Source organism: Eulemur rufifrons, chromosome 19 (genome assembly GCF_041146395.1).
Source record: "Eulemur rufifrons isolate Redbay chromosome 19, OSU_ERuf_1, whole genome shotgun sequence".
Lineage (NCBI taxonomy): Eukaryota > Metazoa > Chordata > Mammalia > Primates > Lemuridae > Eulemur > Eulemur rufifrons.
Window position 1 is genome coordinate 96,438,525 of NC_091001.1, and position 27,637 is coordinate 96,466,161.

A 27,637-nucleotide genomic window follows, 5' to 3' on the forward strand; every position below is an offset into this window, starting at 1 on the left:
ATCTAAGCATCAATTTAGTTTTCTCTTTTCTCCAAAATAAGACTTGTTTTCTTATTGCACTCATAGAAAAGTTCTAGAACTAGTGGTAACTCAGTGGCAATGAGCATCTCTAGTGTGCAGAGTGTGGTCTTTTAATGGCTCACGCCTGTAATCCTAGCACTCTGGGAGGCTGAGGCGGGCGGATCGTTTGAGCTCAGGAGTTCAAGACCACCCTGAGCAAGAAGAGTGAGACCCTGTCTGTACTAAAAAAAAAAAAAAAAAAAAAAACAAAAAAATTAGCTGGACAACTAAAAATGTATAGAAAAAAAATTAGCCGGGCATGGCGGCACATGCCTGTAGTCCCAGCTACTTGGGAGGCTGAGGCAGTAGGATTGCTTGAGCCCAGGAGTTTGAGGTTGCTGTGGGCTAGGCTGACGCCACAGCACTCTAGCCCAGGCAAGAGAGTGAGACTCTGTCTCTAAATAAATAAATAAAAATATCAGGACTTCTTGGAGAAGTTACTGACCTAGTTCTGGGAAAAAAATTATGCAAGAGTTGCCTAAGACTTCTTTCTGTGCAAGATACCAAGGAAACAGTCAAATACTGCTGAAGCCATGTCCCAAAGACAGATTACAACTTGAGGGAGCTCCCACTAGCTCAAAATGGGACAATTTCAGTGCCAAATCTTTTTTTTTTAAAAAAACCTTAGATGTAACTTGATAATAGATGCCAAATCTTTAATAATTGCTTTTGATTTAAACATTAGAAATATATAAACATCTATGACAACTGACTAGTTTTAGATAATGTTTGCGTTTTCTATGGTTAGAAGTTACCACAGACTATGTGGCTTAAACCCATTCTCTCACAGTTCTGGAAACCAGAAATCTGAGAGCTAGGTGATGGCAGGTCTGCGTTCCCTAGCAAGACTTTAGGGGAGAATCTGTTCCTTCCTTTTTCCAGTTTTTGGTGGTTGCTGACTTACTTGCCTTGTGATAACATTACTCCAATCTCTGCCTCTGTCTTCACTTCACCCCGTGTCTATCTTCACCATTGGTGTTTTACAAAGATGCTTGTCATTGGATTTAGGACCCACTCAGATTAACTTAATTACATCTGCCAAGACCCTTTCCCAAATAAACTACCAGCCACAGTTTCTGGGATTAAGGATGTGAACATACCTTTTTGGTGGCCACCATTATCAGTCCACCACCCATTCATCGTTCTGAAAATGAAATTCACATCTTGGCTCTGCTCCTTACTAGGTGTGTATCTTTTGACAAACTAATTAAATTTCCTGCTATGTAAAATTTAGATAATACCGTCATAATACATAGATGAATATGCATCTTTGAGATTTGTATATAAATATATGTCCTTAAAATCTTTTCATATTTTTATTTGCATAGAAAAATATCATAAAGATGACAGCCAAACTATATTAGTTATCTCTGGAAGTAAAATTTGAGGAGTTTGGGGAGGCAGTAGAAAGAGAACTACCCTACAAAATGGTGGTTTTGAGAGTTCAATGAACTGTGAAAATGAACCTAGTACAATATTAGGTAAATAGAAGATACTTGGTTGTCGTTATTAATAAAATTATGTGTCTTTGAAGACAATTAGTGTAGCTACTAAAAGGAATTACAAGAAATAAGTTTTACAACGTATATTTAAATCTTTGTGTTTAAGTCTTGTTTGCTTTTTGTAGTTCTGAGCCTTTAAAAACTAAAATGTTACAACAGTGTTTAAGTTTCATAGAAGTTGAAATCAGTACTTGGCCTTTTTTTTTTTTTTTTTTTTTTTTTTGAGACAGAGTATCACTCTGTTGTCCCGGCTAGAGTGCTGTGGCATCCTCCTAGCTCACAGCAACCTCAAACTCCTGGGCTCAAGCAATCCTTCTGCCTCAGCCTCCCGAGTAGCTGGGACTACAGGCATGTGCTACCATGCCTGGCTTATTTTTTCTATATATTTTTAGTTGTCCAGATAATTTCTTTCTTTTTTTTTAGTAGAGACGGGGGTCTCACTCTTGCTCAGGGCAGTCTTGAACACCTGAGCTCAAATGATCCACCTGCCTCGGCCTCCCAGAGTGCTAGAATTACAGGCGTGACCCACCATGCCAGGCCTAATACTTGACATTAAGTTAGCTCTGGGAGATGTTTGTCACTGGTGGGTCCTGTAATGTTCATGATTTATTTCAGTAGACTTAGTAATATGCTTGTGGTTTCATTTGTTAGAAAGGGCTTTTTTGCCTTAAGGGGAAATATTCCAAGCAGTTTGTCCTGGTAATTACAGATAGCTTTATTGTCTCTTTTCCAGTCTACAAAGTAGAATTATTATAGTTTTTAGTGGGGATATTTTGGTTTGTTTTCTTATAACCAGGCAATATTTGGGGGAGGTGAGAAAATGTATAGTCTCAGATTTCTGTAAGACATTAAAAAGAAAATATAATTAAATATGAATAGTTTCAGATTTCATTTTTATGTCCTTTTAAAAACATTGGCCAAATTAAAGGACAGACAATAATAAGTGTTAGCAAGGATGTAAAGTGGAAGCCTCATACATTCCTGGTGGGATTGTAAAAATAGAGCAGCCATTTTGAAAAAGTTTGGCAGTTCCTCAAAAAATTAAACATAGAGTTACTGTAAGGCCCAGCAGTTCCATTCCTAGGAATTAACCCAAGAGAAAAAAAAAGCATGTACACACAAACACCGGCACCCACATATTCTTCATAACATTGTTTATAATAGCCCAAAAGTAGAAACAAGCCAAAGTCCATAAGCTGATAAGTAAACAAAATGTGGCATATGTATACAAAGGAATATTATTCAACAATAAAAGGGAAGTATTCATACATGTCATAACATGGGTGAACCTTCAAAACTAAGTGCTAAGCGAAAAAAGCCATTCACAAAAGAGTACATAAGGTATGATTCTATTATATGAAATGTCCATAATAAGCAAATCCATAGGCAGAAAGTAGATTAGTGATTGCCTAGAACCAGGGACTTAGGTGGGGGGGAAAGATGAATGACAGCTAACAGAGATGGCATTTGGAGGGGGTGATGAGAATTAATGGTGGTGATCTTTATGAATACACTAAAAGCCATTGAATTTTATACTTAAAATAGGTGGATTTCATAGTACATAAATTATATCTCAGTAAAGTTATGTTTTTTTTAAATTGATCAACATCAAAGTACATTGAGGCTATGGTTTCTTTTTGCTGCTCAACTATCAAGAATTATTCAACTCCATTTTTGTATGATATATTACAGTGGAACGATTTGTTCTCTCTTTTTTTTAAACATCAAGTTTATTGTACATCAGCTGTTTTCCATATGCAGACCTTTTCATAAAGGTTGGGATACAGAGCTAAAGTACAAGTATAAGTCATTATCTTAATGTTGTCTGCTGTTACCTTCTTTAAATGTATCCACTGTGCATTCCTTTTTTTTAGGACAGCTAAGTAAATTGAAATGCTATATTCCAAAACATGCATACTCCAGTGAACGTTGTTTCCAAAATGCTTCTGGGTTTTCATGTCAGGTAGCTAGTACATATTTTGTATGCTATTTTAAAGCTTATTGGTTTTACCGTGGGATGCCATTTTGCTATCCAGGCCTTTTCAGCCCAACTACTATTAAAAGAGGAAGAAGTTAATAAATGTGCACTCTTCAAGAGTTATCACGAGCAGTAGTGATTATAAATTTTTTTTAAATAAAGGATCTCAATCAGCAATTTCTGTGTTCTTTATCATAAATAATACTCACATACTGTTGAACTATATAGCACATAAAAATCTACTTGCTATTTATTGTAAGAGGTATGGGCTCTTAAAGGAAGAACTCAGCCTGGTTTGGCTAAGCTCCGATAGACTATATAAAACAGCTAGCGAAGTAGCATGGTTACATCCTGTGCAAACCCATATTGTTTCCATTAGAGAACACACTAGTAAGCCCAAACTGTTGATTTAAGAAGTGAAGGAATGTAGGGATTAAAACTATGGTAGAATTTTTGAGATGACATGGCCTGATTGCCTTCATTTTAAACTGTCAATCCAAGGCTCTTCTACTGTATCATATTGTCATTAGATTTACCTTGAGAACATAGATACTGTCCAAAGGGCCCTAGAATCTCTTCTAAGTTTTATCTACTTTGATGACTCATGGTTTATGTTCTACTTCCTGCTTCTTCAATCAATTCTATTGAAAAATTAAAGAATGAAAAGTAATGAATACTAACACCCATACCTTCCCCATCCTATCATCCTTCACTAGAGCTTACTGAGGAAATAAACTGAAAAGGGAGGCTGTTTGCAGTAGAACTCCAAAAAGAAGATCCTTCCCAAAAGTGTTTGATCACAGTTCTTAATACAGGTAGCAGCATATGATTGGGGAAGGAATGGTGCTTGATAACAACTCTAATAATAAAATGTTTCATTGTCGCTTGTTTCCCCTTAGTATCGTCTAGACTGTCACAGCCATCCTCTCCCCAATCAGGCTGCCGATCACCCACCATTCCGGCAGGTAAAGTCATTTCTCCATCACAGAAGCACAGCAAGAAAGCACTAAAGCAGGTAAGCCTTGCTAGTCTGTGTTTATCAGAAGTATAATCTCCCACATTAAAAATGCATGATTCTGGCAGTCATTGAAAATTTCTCAAAAGCTTTTACATTGTGCCCCTTTAAGGGGAAATTTCATGCAATATCCCCGTTTGGTTTTAGTAATTTGTGCACCTTTTTGTATACCTGTTATAGGTTTTTGGTAGATACTCTTTTTAATCACATTTTTAAAGTTCTTAGTTTGTGGAGAAGTTTGTTTGTTTGTGTGTTTATAAATTATGAGTAGATGTTGAATTTTTCAAGTTTGTTTTCTTTGGGATTTATTGAGATTAGGTAGATTTTTCTCTTTTAATCTACTAATATACAGAATTACACAGCTAGATTTTCTAAAATTAAACTATACCTCTCAGGAATAAACCCTGCATATTTGTTACATATCTTTTTAATATGTTAATTGAATTTTGTTAAGACTTTAGTTTGGATTTTGCAGTTTTCTTGTACTCTTACATGATTTTGAAATCAGGATTGTTCTAGCTTCATAAAATACGTTGTACAACTCTGGTTTTCTAGATTTTGGAACAAAATTATAGAAATTATCTTTTCCTTGAAAATTCAGTAAATAACACCTTTTAAAATTGTCTCTTGGCATTATAGTTTCATCATCTATTAGTAGCCTCTTGATTTTCTGATTTTTGAGCCAATTTTAGAAATTTATTGTTTCTTAGGTGGTCTGTTTGACCTAATTTTTTCAATATTGATATAAAATTGTACAGCATATTCTTTTATGTCTCCCTTTTATGTTTCTCAGTGTTGTTCATTTTTAATATATGTTTTTTCCCAGTACTACTTGCCAGCAATTTGTCTATTTTATTGGGCTTTTGAGAGAACTAGCTTTGGATTGTTTTAAAATGCAAATGATCAATAAATATAAACTCACTAATTATTAGAGAAACAGTAAAATAACAGAATAGTTTTATCATCAGATTTCGGTATAAATTAAAGAGCTTAATCAAGTATTGGCAAATGTGTAAGAAAATAAATACTCATTTGCTATGGGATATAAATTATAGCCACTTTGGAGAGAAATTTTGCAATATCTGTTAAAATTTAAAATGCACATATCTCACGATTAAGCAGTTGAGCATTTTAGAACTTACATTAGAAAAATACATACATACATGTACACACAGTGAAAAATATATTAAAGTTTGTTATAGCAAGAACTTGCAAATAAGTTAAAATATATATCAGGGAATTCCATAGTAAATGATGGCATATTCATATGCTGGAAAATTATCTAAAAAGTTTATTTTGTAATGAGGTTGTTAGACATGGAAAAAGAATCATTAAAATTAAGTTTTACTACAACATGTAGGGCATGATACGATTTTTAAAAACATACACATATTGACAAAATAATGCTAAATTTTAATAGAAATATACATATGTCTGTATAAATTTGTGTGTACATATATACACACACATATATATGTAAGTATAAAAATAAGTTCAGTAAGGAAAAATAAACTGATGACTGTGGTTACCTCTGAGAATTGTGGACCAAGACCTAGGTAGTGATTTAAAAAAGAGTTTAGTTTTGTGGTAAAAATGTATTCATATATTGCCTGTTTAATTAAAATTAATAAAATTTATTAATAACAATTATGTAAATTTTAAACTATTCAAACCAGGAACGCTTTTATTAAAAGATATCCATAAACTTGATAAGACTAATTGCTGCCTGCCTTGGTATCCTGTAGCACTTGCATTTCTGTAAGTTCTTGGGAAGATTTTTAAGAAGTATAAGATGCTTTTTCCCACAGGAAAAAGGCAAGTATTTTCTTAAACCTTGTTAACTAATTCATAACATGTATACTTCTCCTGTAGTATGTTCCTGTAATCCTAAGTGTCAAATATTTTATTTTCTTTAGGGAATATCAATATGGAAAAGTATATAAATTAGATTTGTTGGTATGTAAAGTAAGTCTTTGCTTCCAGTGTTATGTTTTTCATAATGTTAGGTGAGAAAAATTACTTCAATATTAGTTACTCTTTACCACAATTGAGAGTTGTTGTTGTTATTGTTGTTTATTTTAAAAGAGCATTAGGAAGAGGGTTTGTAAAACACTGAGGGGAAAACTGCACAGTTCTTGATTAGACGGGCTGTAAATCATTCTGTTTCCATCATGTGTCTGAATTTACATGATCACAGCAGAAACAGATGGTATCAAGTGGTGCCATTAAGTTTTGCACTAGGCTGGGTGCGATGGCTCTCGCCTGTAATCCTAGCACTTCAGGAGGCTGATATCGGAGGATTGCTTGAGGCCAGGAATTCAAGACCAACCTGAGCAAGAGCAAAAAATAGAAATATTAGCTGGTTGTGATGGTGTGCGCCAATAGTCCCCGCCTTTGGGAGGCTGAGGCAGGAGGATCTCTTGAGCCCAGGAGTTTGAGGTTGCAGTGAGTTATGATGATGCCACTGTACTCTAGCCCAGGTGACAGAGTGAGACCTGTCTCTAGAAAAAGAAAAAAAAAGTTTTGTATTAACCTGGAATTAATTATATGAGTACCGTGAGTAGCAAGGATGAATACTGGCAGCTGCCGTCCAGGAAGCCTATGAACATCTTACAATCTGTTTGCAAAGATTGAGAGACTAAGCCATAATCAGTGGTCAGATAACACTGTCATTTTTTACATATTGTCCTTTTGCCTCACCTATTACAAGTGTAGATGAATCTGAGCCAGGTAATTTGCCCTCTCAGTTGCTTTTCTCTCTTGGCAGCTTAGAGCAAGATCAGGGTTGCCACTGTGCCTATAGCACAGCCAGAGATATGTGTAAATGTTGAGCAGGAGGAAACTATATTAGGAAGAGGAAAGGGGAAACTAGAAGTAGCCAGTTTCCCCACACTTTTCTACATGATGGTCTTAAAGGTTAAACCTTGAAATTGGCAACTTAGTACAAATTTCCAATTTTTTCCTGAAATTACTTACTTGGTTTCTTTGTCTCTTTTCTTTAAAACCTTGAGTTTAATAGAGTTGCCTTTATATATTTTCATGATTAAAATTTAGGCATTTCTTGGTTTTTCTGTTAATTTTAAATAGTATTGTCAAGTGTATTTTATAAGTTAAAAACCTCAAAAAAATAAAAATATTCTGAAGGAGCCAGAAGGAACCACAGTATTCTTAGAACCAGTATTGTCTGGTCTTCCTTCCCCTCTGTTTATTGCATTGCTATAAATTGCTGAGATTTGGTAATTGAGACAAATCTCATTGCTCTGACCCAAGATTACTCAAGTAGTTATTTACAACCTCTTGTTCAAATGTAGCACCCATGAAACATTATATAAGCTAAATATTTATATTTCTACTTAACATTGATGCAAATAGGGTTTTTTTGGATACAGGGTTTAGAATTCTGTTTCCAGAAATTATTTAAAACATATATGTGTTTACAAGATTGGGATGTTTGGCTTACTTGTTATTTTTTAAGTTCTAAAATATGTTAATGATTATTTCTCACATTTATATAAAGGAGTAATACTGACCAAAAGTATCCAACCTGTAAGGATCATTTAGGCCTTGTGTTTAGTTGGCTTAATTTAGGTTTTTGTTTTCCTTGATAGATTTCAAAGAACTTGAATGATCAGCATGCTTCTCACCATTTAAAGAAGTCATTTACTTTATATTATTACTAAAAAACTGATTTGTTTCTTATAGTCAGTTTTCTCTTTATAGGCTCTAAAGCAGCAGCAGCAGAAGAAACAGCAGCAGCAGCAGCAGCAGCAGCAGCAATGCAGGCCAAGCATGTCCATCTCCTCCAACCAACATCTCTCTCTAAAGACTGTCAAAGCCACTAGTGACACTGTACCTGCCAAACCTGGTAGGCAGTTTAGGATTTTTTTTCAATAGAAGCTTCTTTTTCCCAGTATTTTATGTTGGTTTATACTATCTTTGTACTGCCAAATCGTCCATATAAATCCTTCCAGGATAAATTAGGAAAGTTGTCTGCAAGATAATCATGCTGCTATTTAAAAAGGCATCAGTCAGATTTGCATGTAAGATGGAAATCAATGACTAACTCACATTGTCTAAGCTAATAATATTTGGAAGCCTCTAGTCAGTAATCTTAAAAAAAAAAATACAGTGTTTCTAAGAGGCTCCAACTGAACTCTTTATCAATTCTCTTTAAAAATGAAAGGTTTTCCTAAGAATACATACTGTTAATACCTTTGAATTTCCATTGGACGTGTCTGCAAGGCCTTTGGATTTTTTGTTGTTGCTTGATTTGTTTTTTTGTAATCTAAACTGGTTTAGATACAGACCTTGTACTATATTACATAATTAAATTTGATGCTGTAAGCCAGCTCTGTGGGCTGGCCAGACAATCTAAGTCTTGCAGAACTTTGCATTTTTGTTACAAAGGAAATTTACCAACAGAAGTAAACAGTATGCTGGGAGGAAAAAAGGGATTTTATTTTACATTTTGCTGACTTTAATTCCCAAATTCAAAATACTTTAACAGAATTGTGTTGCCTCATACATGAACTTTAGTTAGTGTTAAATGATTGATTAATTGATTTCTGTCTATAATCTCAGTGCCACCAGTCTTTACATATTTTTTCCCTAGCAATATGGGAAGGAAAGCAACCTGATGGACAGTCAAGCAGTCCTCAGAACTCAAACTCCAGCTTTGCATCATCAGTTAAAGTGGAAAATCCTTTGCTAGGCTTGGGGAAGAAGTCATTTCAGAGATCTGACAGACTCCATACAAGTAAGTTAAGTTACAAAGACTTCAGTTTTCATTGCCGTGATACGTCAGCTATCCGTTTGAAATTCATCGGTTATTTGGCTTAGGTTTAGGACATGATTTGAGTTATGTAGCCAGGATTAGATATAATTTCTTTTTGTTGTTTACATAATTACTTTTAAGAAATGAAAAGAAACGTGGACAGAATTGATTTAGTAAGTCTTTTTTCCTTGTTACCCTGTTACCTTTAAGCTCTTGCCTATCTTCATGTTCTTCCTGTCCTCCCCTTACCAAACTTCATTTCAGAGAAAGATCTGTTATCAGCCATTTTGTGGTTTCTCTTTCTGCCAATAAGTTGCTTTGTCCAACATTACTTATGTTTTATTTCTGTGTACAGAAAGATAGAAGGGCTCATAATTAAATATCACAAACTAAATCCCCCCTCCCCCCAAATCCTACTGAAATGAGAATGTGGGAAATACAAAAAATTAAATCCACATGGGTGAAGAAAATAGGGAGACAACAGATGGGCAGGCTGTGTCAACAAATTTTGGAAGATGAAAATGTAGTAGAATTTTTTACTGAGCTGAAGAGCACTTGCCAGTAATATGCAAGGCAGCTAAGCTGCAGAGCACCAGAAAGGTTTGGGAATTAGAGCGATGATGTGTCACAGAAGAGAGAAGAGTGAGGCATAGAGTTGAAAAGAAGAATCTTGTTTGAAAATTAGTAAGAATTAATTTGATGCCTTACTTCATCAAGAGACAGGATGTTTAGAGATGAAATTGAACCACAAAACCCTAAATTCAGGGATACCAAACATAACTATGGGCAGGTAATGAGGCATTGTACTGAAATCTGGGAAATCAAGTAAAATAAAAATACAAAATAATGATTGTCCTGACTTCCAGAAGGCTAGTGGTGAGGCATATTTCTAACACCACTACTTCCTCCCTTCTCTCACCATGCTCCAGAAGGAGATTGGTACCTAAAGAAATTGGGTAGCCTCAGAAAAAAATCTACAGGTAAATTTATAGATTCCCAACTAACAGAGATCATCTAAGTAACACTTCAGTGAAGCCCACCAGTTACACAATTCATCCATACACTCAGAATTTCTAGTTAGCTTTTGAGTACTTCTCTTTAAATTTTGATTACTAGGATCACTTTTGAAGAACTCTTCCGTCATGAGAGAGAAAATCTGAAATACAGAAACTCAGAGGAAATGGAGACTCCAGGGAACAGAAAAATTAAAACAAGTAACTTTAAAAAATGTAATATTCACAGAAAGGAATAAAAGAAGAAATTGCATCCATGAAAGAACAGAATACTTTTTTTTTTTTTTTTTTTTTTTTTTTTGAGACAGAGTCTCGCTCTGTTTCCCAGGCTAGAATGAGTGCCGTGGCATCATCCTAGCTCACAGCAACCTCAAACTCCTGGACTCAAGCAATCCTCCTGCCTCAGCCTCCTGAGTGGCTGGGACTACAGGCATGCGCCACCATACCCGGCTAATTTTTTCTATATATATTTTTAGCTGTCCATATAATTTCTTTCTATTTTTAGTAGAGACGGGGGTCTCGCTCTTGTTCAGGCTGGTCTCGAACTCCTGAGCTCAAACAATCCGCCCACCTCGGCCTCCCAGAGTGCTAGGATTACAAGCGTGAGCCAACCGCGCCCGGCCGGAATACTGTTTTTAAAATAAGAAAATAAAGAGTTCTAAGACATTAAATAATATGGCTGCTGAAATTAAAAATTATATTGGAAATACTGAAAGATAAAGTTGAAGAAATTTCATAGAAAATGTCAAAGAGAAAAAGACATTCAGTAGGAGAGAAAAGGTAAGATTGGAGCACCAATCCAGATTATCCAGTGTCTCAAATTGGACTATCAGAAAAGAAGAACAGAAGTTAAAAGGGAAGTAAATGATAAAAGAAACAACATAAGAACATTTTAAGCTGGATGCAATGGCATGTGCCTGTAGTAATTCAGAGGCTGAGGCAGGAGGATTACTTGAGTCCCACCTGGGCAACATAGACTCTTACCTCCTTAAAACAACAACAACAACAACAACAACAACAACATTCTTAAAGTTGACAGCCACAGGATTCCAGATTGAAAGTACACGATAGGTGTTAAGAAACATGAATAAAAAAATTAGCTGGGCACGGTGGTGTGCCCCTGGGATCCTAGCTACTGGAGAGGCTAAGGCAAGAGGACTGCTTGGGCCCTGGAGTTTGAGGCTTTAGTGAGCTGGGATCACACCACTGCACTCCAGCCTGGGCAACAGAATGACACCCTGTCTCAAAAAAAAAAAAAAAAAAAATTAGTAAAAACTATTCAAGGAACACTGACGCTCCAATTCTATCAGTTATATGAGAAAAGGAAATTTAAGTCTTTGCTTTCCAGAAGCATTGCAGCCTTGTTTATGTTAAAAACAAATCTGGAAACCACCTACATTATCCTTAATGGGAATTAATCATGGTACGTATAAGATGCACCTTTTTAAATAGAATGAAGATGAATTTGTAGGTGATATTTTTTAAGATGTTCAAGATATTCCATGAAATTAAAAAATAAAATATTAATATGTATATTGTTATTTCATTTCTTCAAATTTAAGTTGTCATCTCTGGCAGGAAGATTGGGGTTTGAATGTAGAAACCATTACTTTTTGGTTTATATCTTTGGTTACTGTTTAAATTTTTTAATAACGTTTGCTTTTATCTCTCAAGTACTATTTTTATATCATTCAGATTGAAAAAGTTTTTAAAATTTTTGTTATAGTTTCTGCTTTGTCCCCAGAGTTATTGTAAAGTGTTTTGGGTTTTTTTGTTGTTGTTAATTTCTAAATATTTAGAGATTTTTGTTTATATTTTTATTACGAATTTTTAACTAAAATACCTTCTGGTCAGATGTCTTGGGCTACATGATACATATGCCTGTGTAGTGCAGTGAAAGCAACAGACTCTAAAGCCAAAAGTCAGGAATTCCTGCACTGGAACTTAATAGTGTAATTTGGGCAAGTTACTGTATCTGGGCTTTACTTTTTTTCATTTGAAGTTACCTACTTCATAGGATTGTGTGAAAAACAAGTTGGTTAACATATGTAAATGCTTAGAATAGTGCCTGGCACTTAGGCAGCCCCATATAAGAATTTGGTGCTGCTGCTATTATTGTTACTGCCACTACTGTTACTTAAAATTTATTGAGGCTTGCTTTTTTTCGGCCTAATAATGAATTTTATAAGTGTACTCTAGTTGTTCAACACAGAATTCTGTGCTTGTTGGATCAAGTTTGTTAATCTGAAATGATTCAGCTTTTTTTTTTTTTTCTTTTGGCTGCCATTGGTATGCTTGATTTATTAACAATTGATAGCGATGTGTTGAAGTCTCTTACCCTAATGTAGGGGTGGGAAACCTTTCCATGCTGGAAGGCCGCATTAATTTAGCTGTAATCAAATAAGGCTACAGTCAATAAACTTCAATTAGATATACTTAAAAATGTATATTATTTTGTAAAAATTTAACTACTATGTACTTAATAATTTCAAAAAATGAAAACTATTTGTTAATTTTAAAATTAACTAACCTTCTAATGACTTTGTTGTATCTGCTTTTTGTTGGAAAGCATGAATATTTGGTTGCAGCATGGAGGTCCACAGTTTCAGTTGATCCTCTAGACAGGTGTCAGTCATTCGTGACCTTAAGGGTGTCTTGATTTGGGTTAGGTAGGAGAGTGTAGATTCGCAGCAATAAGAGGTTGAAAAGCAAGAAAGCATTTTTCGGGCATGTTGCCAAAGGCATGGCTATTCTGCATTTTTCCATATTTCAATTGGATCTTTCTTAGCATCAAACTAATAGATGACATTTTAAAGTGATTGTTTCATGCTCTCAATAGATGACATTTTAAAGTCATTAGAGCTCAATCAATTCTATCTATAGTTCTTTAGGTGCCTTGGTGATATCAACTAGGTGAGGCTGAAATGCTAATTTGTGATGTCACGATTCTCAAAGTCAGTGAACCTTTCATTGTATTCTCCAATTAATAGGTCCATAACAGTTGTGTATTCTTCAAATGATTCACATATATCATCCTGCTCATCAGTGATCTTTGCTAACTGGGGAAAATGTTCATCGGAAATTTCCTTTTGAAGACAAAATGTCTTGAAAATAGATAGCTTTTTTCAAAATGCTTGGATTTTTGGCCACATATTATATATAGACTTAGTTTTACCTTGCAAAGAAATAATTCAAGTCATTTTGATTTGACATGATATCACACAGAAATGCTGCATTCCTATAAAAATCTTCTTTCAATAATTCACATTGCTGATTCTGTTCTTCATAAAATTTAACTGTCTGTTCTCGCAGAGATAAAATTTTGGCTAGCACTTGTCCCTGCAATAGCCAATTCACTTTAGATAATATGGCAAATCCACACTGAATACCTTATCAATCGACTTTAGTGTGTTATGAAACTGATGAGGCCAAAACTGTCACGGAAGGTGCACTATCTGTACATACACTCACTAAATTTACCAAATTCAGTTCAACTTCACGACATTTGTCTTGAAAGTTGTTGAAGATACCTATTCCATGTTCTGTTCACAAGAGTGCCCAAAGCGAGTAACTCTTCATAGCAAAGACAATCTTCTGTTACGATCTGAATGAAGTATAAAACCTACACCGAGTCAGCAGTATCAGTTGATTCATCCAAAGCAATTGAATAATACATATTTTCCTTTTGAAGTATTGCATGAAGTTGTTCTGTTAAGTTGAAGGCTAATTCATGCTGCTGATCAGTTATGGTTCTCCCTGAAAGAGGCAGTTGTTTGTAGTTTGAAACGATATAGGGGTCTAAACATCCTACAACTTTGACAATGCATTCTTTCACAATTTCCGTGTCATTGAATGGCTTCCCTTTTTTCTTGAGTATACAAGCTACTTTATAAGTTGGTTCAATGGCATTATTTCCAGGTCTCATTGCTGCTAGAAAGAACTGTCTTTGCTTTTTGCTTTTTATCTTTTAATTTCTGCAATACAACCTTTTGTGCCTCTCCTTATTTTAAATATTTTTGGTCCTTATGAGTGTTATAATGCTGATGAGCATTGAATTCCTTTAATGTTATTGTAGTATCACAAAGCAAATCATCTTTAGCAGAAACAAGATAATATTGCAATTTCCAATCCTCATTAAAAATTAGGTTTTATTCCTTCAGCGTTCTCTTGGTCATCTTTGACATGATGGGCCGTTAAGTAGACAGAATTAAAAAGTACTGTTGAGCTGTGTAACTATTCACAAATTCTACTTCAAACAAAAACATAGTGTACCACTGTCAAAAGCTGATAACAGACTGGTGTACTCGATCCCCATAAACTCTCGCCAACCAGCCTTATGGGGTAGTGGTGCCAGTCAGGCAGGGGAAGTTAGAACTAAATAGTGAGCATAGCAGCCATCAGTTTATCCCTGTGGTTTACTAATGTTCTAATTGTGCTGGTCAGTCTGGGAGGATTATTTCATTGAAACTTATTCTTTAGTATTTTAAATATGTTCACTTAAAAAATAAAAATATAAAAGACAAAAATGTATTAATAAAATTAAAAGAATTTGTTCTGTAAAATTTAGATTCAGTCAAAAGGCCGCACTTATGTAGACCTAGAAGGCCACATGTGGCCTTAAGGTGGCAGATTCCCCATCCCTGTCCTAATGGTTGGTTTGTCCAGTTCTCCCTGTTCTGTCAGTTTTTATTTCACGTATTTTTGAAGTTATTTTATATTAGATGTTTGCATGTTTAAAATTTTCCTGGTAAATTGAATTCTTAATTATTTATGTACTTTATCAATCATTGATAATGCTTTTTAATTAAAGTATCTTTTGCTTGATATTAATGAATGTACAAACTTTCCTAGGGTTAGTTTTTGCCTGATGTATGGCTTTGTTCATTTCTGTGTCCTTTTGCTTTATGTATGTCTGTAAACAGCATGCAGCTAGCTGAATTTTCTTTGGGTTTTCTTTTGTTTTGTTTTAAGATAGAGTCTCTCTCTCTCAGTGCAGCTGGAGTGCTGTGGTGTGATCATAGTTCGCTGCAACCTCGACCACCTGGGCTCAAGTGATCCTCCCGCCTTAGCCTCCCAAAGCAGCAGTCCCCAACCTTTTTGGCACCAGGGTCCAGTTTCATGGAAGGCAATTTTTCCATGTATCTGGGGGAAGGGAGGTAGTTTGAGGATGATTCAAGCACATTATATTTAGTGTGCACTTTATTTCTATTATTATTACATTGTCACGTGCCACTCATAGGTCTGTATATGAGCCTACAAGCAATTGATTTATTATGATCTCTGCAGTCAGACCTCTCTGCTAATGATAATCTGTATTTGCAGCCGCTCCCCAGTGCTAGCATCACTGCCTCAGCTCCACCTCCAATCATCAGGCATTAGATTCTCACAAGGAGCGCACATCCTCGATCCCTCACATGTGCAGTTTACAGTAGGTTTTGCACTCCTGTGAGAATCTGATGCTGCTCCTGATCTGATAGGAAGCAGAGCTCAGGTGGCGATGCAAGTGATGGGCTGTAAATACAGATGAAGCTTGGCTATCCGCCACTCACCTTCTGCTGCTCCTGCTGTGCAGCCCGATTCCTAATAGGTCAGGGACCACTAGCAGTCCGCAGCCAGGGGGTTGAGGACCACAGTCCCCAAGTGCTTGAATTACAGGAGTGAGCCACACAGCGCCTAGCTTCTTTATTGTGTTTGTTAATCTATTTGGACTTATTTTTACAGTCTTAGTCTCTTGTTGCTTTTTGTCCTATTTCTATTTTTCTTGTTTCCCTTATTTTTTAAAATTTCCGAATAATTTTTTTGAAATTACTGAGGAATATTTTTTATATATGGTTCATTTTAATTCTCTTGTAGCCTATTGAGTTTGGTATGTACTTAATTTCTATTCTTTTATTCTGTTATTTTTATTCTTTTAGCGGTTGATGATTTAAATGGTAGCACACATGTTTAATTCTTTTCCATATTTTATGGGTACATGTAACATGTTTGCTTCTTAAAAGTTATCATCTTGATTTTCCTCCAGAATGGTGGAATTACTTTACATTAATTTAGCACTAACCTTTTGTGACATCTGGACTTAAATACTGTTCTTGTCTAACATTTCTGTTCCTTGTTTTTAACCTCACAAATCAGACACTAGAATGCTATTATTTCATGTAAACAATGTAGATTTATCTACATATTTACCTTTTTCCATTGTTTTCCAACTCATCTTTCTGCAATGCTTTTTCTTCCTGAAGTACAATTTTTTAAGAAGTTTATTTAGAGCAGGTTTCTTAGCAGTAAATGCCCTCAGCTTTATTTATCTTTCTAATGTCTTAGATGTTTCCTGTTCATTCTTGAAGGATAGTTTGGAGGACTTACCTTTATAGGTTGATGATTATTTTCACTCAACATTATCTACTTTGTCCTAAATTCCTTTATTGTTAAGAAGTTTACTGCTGTCCATTGTTCTTTTTATGTAATCTTTCTCTTCCTTGTGGATGCTTTCAAGGTAATCTCTTTGTCTTTGATAAACACTTTTACTAAGCTAGGTATAAGCATGGATTGCTTTTTATCCTACTTGGAATATGTTACACTTCTAAATCTTTAGGTTTGTGGTTTTCATCAGTTCTGGTAAATGTACAATTGTCAGTTCTTTGAATATTGCCCTTTTCCATTCTTGTAATTTTCTCATTCTTGACCTCCTTCAGATATTTGTTAGACCATCTCATTCTGTCCTTCATGTATTTGCTAAACCTCTCAAATTATTCTCTCTCTCATCTTTTGTGGGTACATTGTTTGGCTGTATATTCTACGTTATAACTACCTCTTTTAACATTGTATAAACTGCTGTTTAATCTATCCATAGTATCCGATTTCAACAATTTTAATCAGCACTTCATGAAGTCCCTTTTTTTTAAAAGTCTGTCTATTCATTCCTGATTGCTTTGTCCTCATCTTTGTAATTGCATTCTTTATTTCTTTAAACATTTTGTACATACCTATTCTGTATTCTGTATATCTGATAGCTTCAGTGCTTCTAGGTCTAAATCTGTTATTTCTGGTTTCTAATGATACACTGTTGTAGTGGCATGACTTCTGATTTCTTGAGTAATCTTTGTGAGGTAGTGCTGGATTTTAATTTATAGAAATCCTATGGGCCTAATTTGAGGGAAATCCTTTCCTCTAAAGAGGAATTACTTTTGTTTGTGCTTTGGCCAGGAGCCAGAGAGTACCTACATCAAGGATTCTGTAGCTTTGTGCAACTAATTCTAAATGTAGAATTTCTGGGTCCTAGAGTCCTATGCATGTTAAAATTTTGCTAGGTATTGTTAAATTTTCTTCTATAAGATTATACTGATTTCAGCCTCACCAGCAGTATTTGAAAGTGCTTTTTGCTTTTCCCCTGCATATTCCCATCACTATTACATCCCATTACAATATTTGCCATTTTGATAGGCAAAAAGTATTTTTTGTTCATTTATTTAATTTGCATTTTAAAATATTAATATCTTAGCATCTACTTATGGTTGGTGGACTAAGAATTAATTACCTATTAATTTCCTTTGCTCATTTTTCTCTTGGTGGTATTTGTCTCTTATTGATTTATAAATGTTCTTTTCATATGAAGAATAGTAATTGTCATTGCTTGCAAATGTTTTTTCCAAGTTAGTCTTGTGTGTGTGTGTATTCATTTATTTTCATATTTTCATTTACATTTTAATTCTTTGTGTACGCAAATCTGTCAGTTTTTGGAAAGATTATAATCTTCTGGTTGGGGACAGATTTCCTAAGATGTTTGAATGTTAAGCCATTCAATCATAACATTTTTAGCTAATGCAAATTAGTGAAAAAAAATTCTCACAGAAAGAGGAAAAGGGCATGAGTATGATTTGTAGATTTGGATTTTTTAGACATTCTCTGTATATGTCATTTATCATAAACTTACTCAGTTTTTGGGGGGAAATAACCTAGTCTCAAATGTAAAACGCAATTTTAGTATGGCAGAAGATCCATTTTTTGCAGACTTTGTTCTATTTTTTGCAGAAAAATAAATTATATTCTTTTAACCTTCATAAATCAACAAAACTTGTTTTGTTATTTTTAAAAGAAATTCCTAAGATATTTAAGTGTTACCTTCCTGAAAGTGTGATATTTAAGCTTATAACTGTGTTTTTTTTTTGTACTGCACAGAAAGCTGTAGTTTAGGTGGGAACAGGACTGTGAGGGAAGCTGAAATGATTCTTTTCCATATTTTTGCAGGACAAATGAAAAGGACTAAATGTGCTGACATTGATGTTGAGACACCAGACTCCATTCTGGTTAATACAAATCTGCGAGCGCTGATCAACAAACACACCTTTTCAGTCCTTCCTGGAGATTGCCAACAACGACTGCTTTTACTACTCCCAGAGGTGGATCGACAGGTGCGTCATTTCAAGCATAAGAAATTTTGTGACCCTTCAGGGACTTGCTTTGCTCATACCTTTACAACTCCTTAAGATTTTTAAAATAGCTTTTTATGTATATCTGTAAAGAAGTGGTATTTGTGGTACTAAACAAGAAATAATAATTTAATGTAAGTGTCTTAATAGGTAGGCTTTGTAAGACTTACAAAGAAAAAAAGACCGCTCTCTTACCAGTATATCAAGATGATGTCATAAATTTGACTAGCTATCATATTAGGATGTAGGCATTCATAGAATACAGTTTAGGAGGAAGAGTTGTCTTCGTCCAGGCTTTGGGCCAGTGCATCAGTGGAGTGGGAAAAGTCAGGAATAAGCCAAAAACACAGAAACATCTGTAAGGACATACAACATGGAATAACAGTTGTGGAATTAATTGTGTTCATTATTTTTATTCTTTTGTTAATTTTTTCTGAAAGAAACATGTATTGTTTTTGTAATAAAGAACTTAAAACCCAATATAAGTTATACTTAAAAAAAAAAAAAAGTAGATCAGGCACAGTGGCTCACACCTATAATCCTAGCACTTTGGGAGGCTGAGATGAGAGGATCACTTGAGGCCAGGAGTTTGAGACCAGTCTGAGCCAGAGTGAAACCCCATCTCTACAAAAAAGTAGAAAAATTAGCTGAGCATAGTGGCGCACACCTGTAGTCCCAGCTACTTGGGAGGCTGAGGCAGGAGATTTCTTGAGCCCAGGAGTTTGAGGTTGCTGTGAGCTATGATGACACCACTGCACTCTAGCCTGGGCGACAGAGCAAGACCTTGTCTCAAAAAAAAAGTATGAAGAAGTAATACCAAAGGTTTGAGAAGAGTCATGGCAGGGGGACTAGAGAGATTTACTTTGGTCAGGAATAAGGTAAAGGTCTGAGACTTAGGCTTTGATCAAGGAAAGAGTAACTAGCAAGTCACTCCCCTTTCTGATCTTTTGTTTCTTCCTTTGTAAAAAGAAGAGAATTATTAGGATTTTCTAAGGTTTCTTTACTTCTGAGATTTTTGAAAATTCATTATTCTTTCTAAACACCCACTATATTCTAAGTCATGTGGTAGATCCCTCCAACCTCATCTTTTAAAAATCATAAAACCGGCCGGGCGTGGTGGCTCACGCCTGTAATCCTAGCACTCTGGGAGGCCGAGGCGGGTGGATCGCTCGAGGTCAGGAGTTCGAGACTAGCCTGAGCAAGAGCGAGACCCCGTCTCTACTAAAAATAGAAAGAAATTATATGGACAACTAAAAATATATATAGAAAAAATGAGCCGGGCATGGTGGCGCATGCCTGTAGTCCCAGCTACTCGGAAGGCTGAGGCAGAAGGATTGCTTGAGCCCAGGAGTTTGAGGTTGCTGTGAGCTAGGCTGACGCCATGGCACTCACTCTAGCCCGGGCAACAGAGCAAGACTCTGTCTCAAAAAAAAAAAAAATTCATAAAACCATGAGAGGGAGGTATTTTCCCTAGTTACAGTGAAAAGACTAGTTATATTCCCTGGTTTATAGTGAGAGAATAACAGAGAGTAAGTAAACTACAGACATCAAATCATTATAGCTAATTGACTATAAACTTAAATCTAAATCTTTCTAATTTTGAAAATCGTCATTCTACTAGACTACATTGATAATAATTTCATAGTGCTATGAATCAGAACATGTCAAAGCTGGTCAGAGTCCATTGTCCAGAGAGTCCAAATAAATCAGTAGTAGGGACAAAGAAGTAAGACTGGTCCTTTCCAGTGACTGTTTTCCCTACCTTAACTCTTCCTGGAGAATTAACAGCTTTGGGAATGTCCAGTTCTTGGTTAGAACAAGTTAGGAGACTAAAGTGTCAGCATAATTTTTAAAGAACCTCATTAAGGATTGCTCTCATCTTTTTTTAAGACCTGGGGTTATTAGGCTAGGAATAATAGTACAGGACCTAACTGAGGGCCTATGTATGGCACTACAGAGCTAGTTCCTCAGAACTGTCTTTTGGCCGATGGCCCTTATCAAACTTTCTCAATCTGGAGGATTACCACATACAATTTTAGAATTAAAAGGACCTTAGAGATTATCTACTTGAACTTCCCATAGAATGCAATCCTGTGGGGTACTCTTAATATTAATAGCTAGTCTTTTTCAGTTATTAGTACAGTTGGAGCACACAGTAACCTAAGCAATATTGAAATACAGCTTCACTGTCAGATGAAAATTAGAGTGTAAAGAATTCTGATTGTCACTAGGAAGGAAACTTAGAACCCATACTTCAGTTAATGAGTATATAGCAATGAACATTAGAAAAATATTTAGACAAGAGAAAGATACAAGAAGTTTGGATTAGAACATCTCTCTCCCAGTATAGTTGAAGGTCCATCATATGGAATAGGTAAACTTTGTTTCTCCAGAAAGCAGATTTTGCATTAAAATAACAACTTTTTAATAGTTGGAGGATTAAACTGTGGATTGGATTGACTTGCAGTAGAATAACTTGCTCATCACTTGACTATTCAAGTAGATGTTGGATGAACAGCTCTCATAGGGAAGCCTGTTAACCCTGTACCAACTCTAAAGTGCTAATCACTAGTCAGCAAACTGTAGTCTACTGGGCAGTTTCCATCCCATGCCTCTTTTTGTAAATAACGTTCTATTGGTATATAGCCACTCCCATTTACATATGTCCATAGCTATTTTTGTGCTTACAGTGGCAGAGTTGACTAGCTGAAACAGAGACCATATGGCCTAGAAAACCTAAAGTATTTGCAGTCCATCCCTCTATAGAAGGTGTACCAATTTCTGCTGTAGACCCAGAGGAAAATAATGTTGGCCCAAATAGGTTTGAAAAGTAAAGTGGGTTAAGAAGAGTTCCTCAATCCCCAGGATGCCCAAGTAGTTCCCAAAGTGTTCTTCAAAAAATTGTTTTTGTGGTTTCCCTGATCATTACCTAAGTGCACATTTGGGAATAACACCAACTGGGTTTCGGACTGAGGTGGGGGGAGGGGATGGATGTATAGCTACATGATGAGTGCGTTGTGTACTCTCTGGGGAATGGACACGCTTGAAGCTCTGACTCGGGGGGATGGGCGGAACATGGGCAATATATGTAACCTGAACTTTTGTACCCCCATGATAAGCTGAAATAAAAAAAAATGTTTTTGACTTAAAATTTGCATTTAGGTTTTTAATTCATCTAGATTTTTTTTTTTTTGTATATTATCTGAATGTAGTGTTCAACTTTATTTTCTGCTGGGTGGATAGCCAGTTGTTCTAGCACTATATATTTATATATTCATCTTTTTCTCACTGTTTGAAATGCCATCTTTGTTGTTATATGTTCTGTATGTCTGTATATGTAGCATATACTTACAGATGGTTTCTCCTCTTCCACTCATTTCTTTGTTCACTCTAATGCCAGTAATGTTGGAGTTTTGATTACAGTGACTTTGTTTGCTATGTGTAATAATCGGAAAGTCAATTTCCCCCTCCCAGTTTTTCGTATAAATTTTAATGTTATTTCATTCATTTCATGAAAAATCTGGGGTTTCTGATAGAAATGTAGATACTGATGTTGGGGAGAATGGTGATTTTATTAAGTTTCCCATCCACATTTTTTCAGAAAATGAGAAAATTATAGGAATTGCCAATTCACAAGATAGCAAATCTAAATATTTGATAAATATGCAAAAAGATGTACACTCTAGTAGTCAAGAAAATTTTTACCATTTCAAACCCATTAGATTGGCAAAAATTAAATAGCATATTAATGTCTACTGTTGATAGAAAAATGAGTATGCACATATATTCTTGTAGAAATGTCATTTGTTTTAGCCTTTTTGGAAAGTAATCTGACAATGTCTAAAATACTTTCAAATATTCTTTGTTCTGCAAATGTATCCCTTAGAAATAAAAGCACTAGTGTATTCATCTCTACCAGGATGCTTGTTGACACCTTTTTTGATTATGGAAAAACATTAAAACAAAGTATATAGCTGTTGTTAGGGAAATGGTGAAATAACTGAGGTACATTCATATAGTGAAGTAATATGCAGCTGTTACAAAGGGGCTGAAACTGTGCCACTTGACTTAGAGGGACTTCTATGGTATATTCTGTGAGCAAATTAAGATGCAGAGCAGTGTAGATGACTTGGTCCCACTTCTATATAATAAACTGTCAGGAAATAAGAAAAATACTATTACAAATATATTTATGTGTAGTTCTGTGAGCAGGTTTTTAATTATTGAGGAATGGAGTTGAAAGGAGAAAGAGGGAAGAGGGGTAAAAAGGAAAAGAATGTTTTAGAACAAAATGATATTATATTACATTAAAAATAGAGGTGTCCAGAATAAGCAGCATGGTATGAGATACTCATGTTTCTATAAAATTAAATGTACATACAGTCTTTTCTAAAATTAACAGAAAGCCAAGTACCACATGATACCTTTCTCTTTCTTTGTAAGCTTTCCTTGGCTTATTCTTTGACTCAGGTTGGTCCAGATGGTTTGATGAAGTTAAATGGCTCAGCTCTTAACAATGAGTTCTTCACTTCTGCAGCCCAAGGCTGGAAGGAAAGACTTTCAGAAGGTAAGTGTTCCACCTCATGTATGTTGCAGGATGTGTGTGCACTCGAAGCCACTATGCAAGCATATTGGCCCTCTCTACCTCATCGGGTATTCGAGCAATTTTGGAAGGTAAAGGACAGCGTGTTCCATAGGTTCCAGTTGGCTGTCCTGTGTGAAACACATTGCTAGACTTTTATCTGGAACCTTTGTAACCAGGTTGACTCCAGATGGACTCTAGCAATATGTTTCTTTAATGATTTAAACTCAACTGAGAAACTAAAAAATACAGATTTTTATGCCCTACACATAAAGATTCTGATTCAGTGATTCTAGATTACTGAATTCTAGATTAGATTGCCTAGGAATTGAAATTTTAATAAGCTCCTTAATAGGCAGAGTATAGAATTAGTTATTTTATGGTACTGTGAATCCCCATTTAGCAAGCAGTGAAGTAGCCTCTTTATTGCTGCTCAACCCCAAGGAAACTAACAGTAAAAGGAACCAGTGAGAACTTCTTAAAAAAGAAAAAACAACTTCGTTGAGATATATTTCACATATGATAAAATTCACCCATTTGAAGTTAATTGGCAGTCAGAACATTTTAATAAATATAGATTATGACTGAGAATTGCTGATGGTAGTCACTTGTGTGCCATGCTTCTAATGCTGATTTAACAATTTACCGAGGACATATTATAAAATATAAAAAAGTTACTGTGTGAGCACTGCATGTAGTATCTGTCAGTGTTCGCAGTTCTTAATCCCAACTGCTCAAAAACAGTGTGTTGTTTTAAAAATACTGATATCCAGGCACCACTGTCAATGATTTTGTTTTAATTAGTCTAGGTTGGTGCCTGAATTTTAGTGTTTGGGATTTGTTTCCCCCCCAACATTTTCCCATGTGATTCTAATATGCAGCCATAAGTAAAACCACTGGCTGTATTATTTTTAGTTCAAATATTACATCTGTTTCTCAGTATACATGGGACATAAAATAACACTTGAAAAGTCATATATAGTTATGCCAAAGAATAGCTTGAAACAAGTGTGAAAAATCTTTAAAATAAATGCATTTGTAAGGAGAGCATTAGGAATTCTATTCATTGCTTACTTTCTGTCACATACCTGACAATTAAATGACCAGCTAATATCTGTATTGTTCACCACAATTGTTGACTTTTTCCATCCTCCTCTTTTAGAGCAAATTCTGTGTAGAAGGAATCTCCTGCTTATTACTTTGGTCCTTTCTCTTTCTTACAGATTTCCTTGGGCAGAGACCCCTTTTTTCTGAAAGAATTGAAATCATATAAGCACTTTAAAATATACCAGTTACCAGTACTTTTCTTTAAGGATAAATAGGTATAAAGGATTTATTTCCCAACCCCACTTTTTTCTAAGTAGGTACTATCAACAATGATACCGTGTGTCAGTGTTACTTCTTTTTACATGTAAGCAATGTGCTATACCTATAGTTACGTGATTATATTTTTGAGCAACAAAACTTTGAACACGTACATAAGTGAACAGAGTTCAATACTTTTTATTCCTCATTCTATGATGCACAGTAGACTGAACAGCAGAAGTTCTGGGTTGGATTCTGACAGCCAGATCCATCCTCTTTTCCTAATCCTTTGCCCATGACTGTGATGTCCACGGTCCTCTAACATTTTTCCTTTCCTTCTTCTCACCCCCAGGAGGTCTTAAACTTCAAATTCTGCCATTTCTACCTCTTATTCCCTGATGTCCTGGGTATTAGAATATAAAAGGGAGCAGCCTATCTGAGCCACAAGTTTGAAGATGTCCTACCAAGCACATTCACTGTTCTCTGCTGATGGAGTGGGAAGGATTGAGGTGGTTGGTAGTATATGCAAATAAATGGCATATTCAGAGCAGCTGGGTCTTTGGCATGTCAGCATCTTGTTGCTAGGGGCACTAGATGGTACAGTTTCTGGAACAAATAGAAAACTGGCAACTCCAGAATAACTCTCTGCCTTGTATTGGAATCTTTAAAAAGCAGGGCCATAGCTTTTCATTTGCAGTTAGAGGTAAAAGGCCTAAAATACAATTTACCTTGGAGAAACAGAACTTTAATAAAATGCCTGGTAGCATTACTTATTGAAAGCACATCACTTTTTCCCCCCCACTGGAAAATAAATTATTAATAGAAATTCAAAGTTAAAAGAAATCTGTGTGGAATGTGATGTTTGGAGCTGGAGGGAGGTGCTGCAGGGAAAGTTCAGAGAAAAGACTGTCAGCCTCAGCTGAGTACTGATAGCTCCATGGAGTGGTGTGCAAGTGTATTTTTGTTTCACCTAATGGCATTTAGGTCCTCCTTCACATTGAAGAGCTTTGAGAAGTTTCTGTTACTTGCACATGATAGTATTCTGATTCCTGCATGAGTCTTTCATGATTTATAAATAGTTAAACATTGCAAATAGCATTTTTCTATTGATTATCTTTTTTTGGGTACGTTATAGGTGAGTTTACACCAGAGATGCAGGTGAGAATTCGACAAGAGATTGAGAAGGAGAAAAAAGTGGAGCCTTGGAAGGAACAATTCTTTGAAAGCTACTATGGTCAGAGGTAATAATATTAAGACGGACCCTATAAACCAGATGCTAATTCCTGCGTGTATGTCATGTGATGCTTTATCTCATTATCTTAACAGGAAATCTAGTCCTTGATTTCCTTCTTTTTTTATTTTACCAATTCTCCCTTAGAAGGTTTTTTTCTTGTGAATCATAGGTACACAGAATTGGATTACTCATAATCCTTGACCTATAACATACTATTTTGTGGGTGGGATGGTTTCTTTTTTTAAAAAAAAAATTTTATTCTAATCTTGAATTAAGAGTCCTTTTTTTTTAATAGGTTGGCTTTTCTTCTAGTAACCTTATAAGATAAAAAAAATACTGAAGTTCTGTCCATTTGTTATGGTTATCACAAGTGTAACCATCCAGAATCACCAAGGAATCCCAGGAATCCTATAATATATGGACCATTATACTTAACATGTAATTAACCAGGCTCTCCTCTGTAAAAGGCACCTGGGAAATGTACATAGCTGGATCAGGATACAAACCCTGGTTTTTGTTTGTTTGTTTGGTTGGTTGGTTTTTTTTGTTGTTTTTTTTTGTTTGTTTGTTTGTTTGTTTTATTTCATCTTATTATGGGGGATACAGAATTTCAGGTTACATACATTGCCCATGTACCGCCTGTCCCCCGACAAACCCTGTTTTAAAGGGCTGTATTCTAAACTTTTTCCCTAACAAGTCCAAATGAAATCATAATGGGGATATCTAAATGATTATCATGGAGCTGTTTCGTTTGAAATAGGATTGAACACCCGGACTTCTACTTGTTAGTCTCTCTTCCTCTTTCTGCACACTAAGGGGCATCCCTTAAAGAGATTCTATAATATAACCACAGTTTGAGAACTAAGGGCCCCTTTTCCTTGTCTCCAAGTAGTGTTTATCGATCCCCTTCATGGTCATTTAGGAAAGATCCCTATTGAGAATCTCATAAGCTGATTTTTTTCTACATTCTTGATGTAAGCATTGAGCTATAGAAATGATGTTGTATATATTTAGACCATTATTACAGGTAGCAATAATTCTATAAATATTTATCCCTCCTTTTTAGACAGAGCATCACAAAGCTTTTGGGTGTGTTTTCAGCTGTTTTTAATTACTGCCCAGTTTTGTCTTCAGCCATTCCATCTCAAGAGACATTGATTCTTTGAAGTCACCAAAGAGGAGCTACATTGATTTTGCCTATTATACGACATTCTAAAATGTTAAGAAGAGTCACCAGTGACCCTTACAAATTAGCCTAGCTTTTCGACAGACCACACTATAGAAGTCCCAAGTGGCCTACACCGCCTGGATAGCTCAGAGACACTCAGAATTTTATAGCCAGGCCAAGTAGAATTTAAACAGCCTTTCCAAAAACTCAATTATAATTTTCGACCTTTGGAGAACATTGATAGCCAGTGTCCTACTATCTCCTCAGGTCCCCTTAGATTTCTTGGGCCAGCCTTTCCACAGGTAGGTACTACAGAGCAGATCACAATCCCAGGATGGATGGGTCTTGGCCTTCCTTTAGTTCCCTTGTAGGTAATCTGTGATGTATGCCTCTAGACGGTGTGGCCTCTTTATAAGCAGAAGTAATAATTACTGCCATTTTTGAGCTTTCATCAAGGTAAGTACTTGACATGGTTTACCTTAGTTAATCATCATAACAGCACTATGTGGTAATTAACCCTAGTGTACAGTTGAAGAAACAGGTACAGAAGGCTAGTCATTTGCTTAACATCACATGGACA

The 27,637-nt window shown here is 35.5% G+C and overlaps 1 protein-coding gene across 1 annotated transcript in view; it reads left to right on the forward strand.

The window, feature by feature from the left end:
* Positions 1-27,637, forward strand: part of ASXL2 (ASXL transcriptional regulator 2) — a 121,291-nt gene that overhangs the window by 85,921 nt on the left and 7,733 nt on the right. The window contains exons 6-11 of the mRNA XM_069494516.1: positions 4,440-4,555; positions 8,276-8,420; positions 9,168-9,311; positions 18,587-18,750; positions 23,239-23,335; positions 25,791-25,896. Of these exons, the coding sequence (XP_069350617.1) occupies positions 4,440-4,555; positions 8,276-8,420; positions 9,168-9,311; positions 18,587-18,750; positions 23,239-23,335; positions 25,791-25,896 (772 nt within the window). The remainder of the gene's footprint in view (positions 1-4,439; positions 4,556-8,275; positions 8,421-9,167; positions 9,312-18,586; positions 18,751-23,238; positions 23,336-25,790; positions 25,897-27,637) is intronic.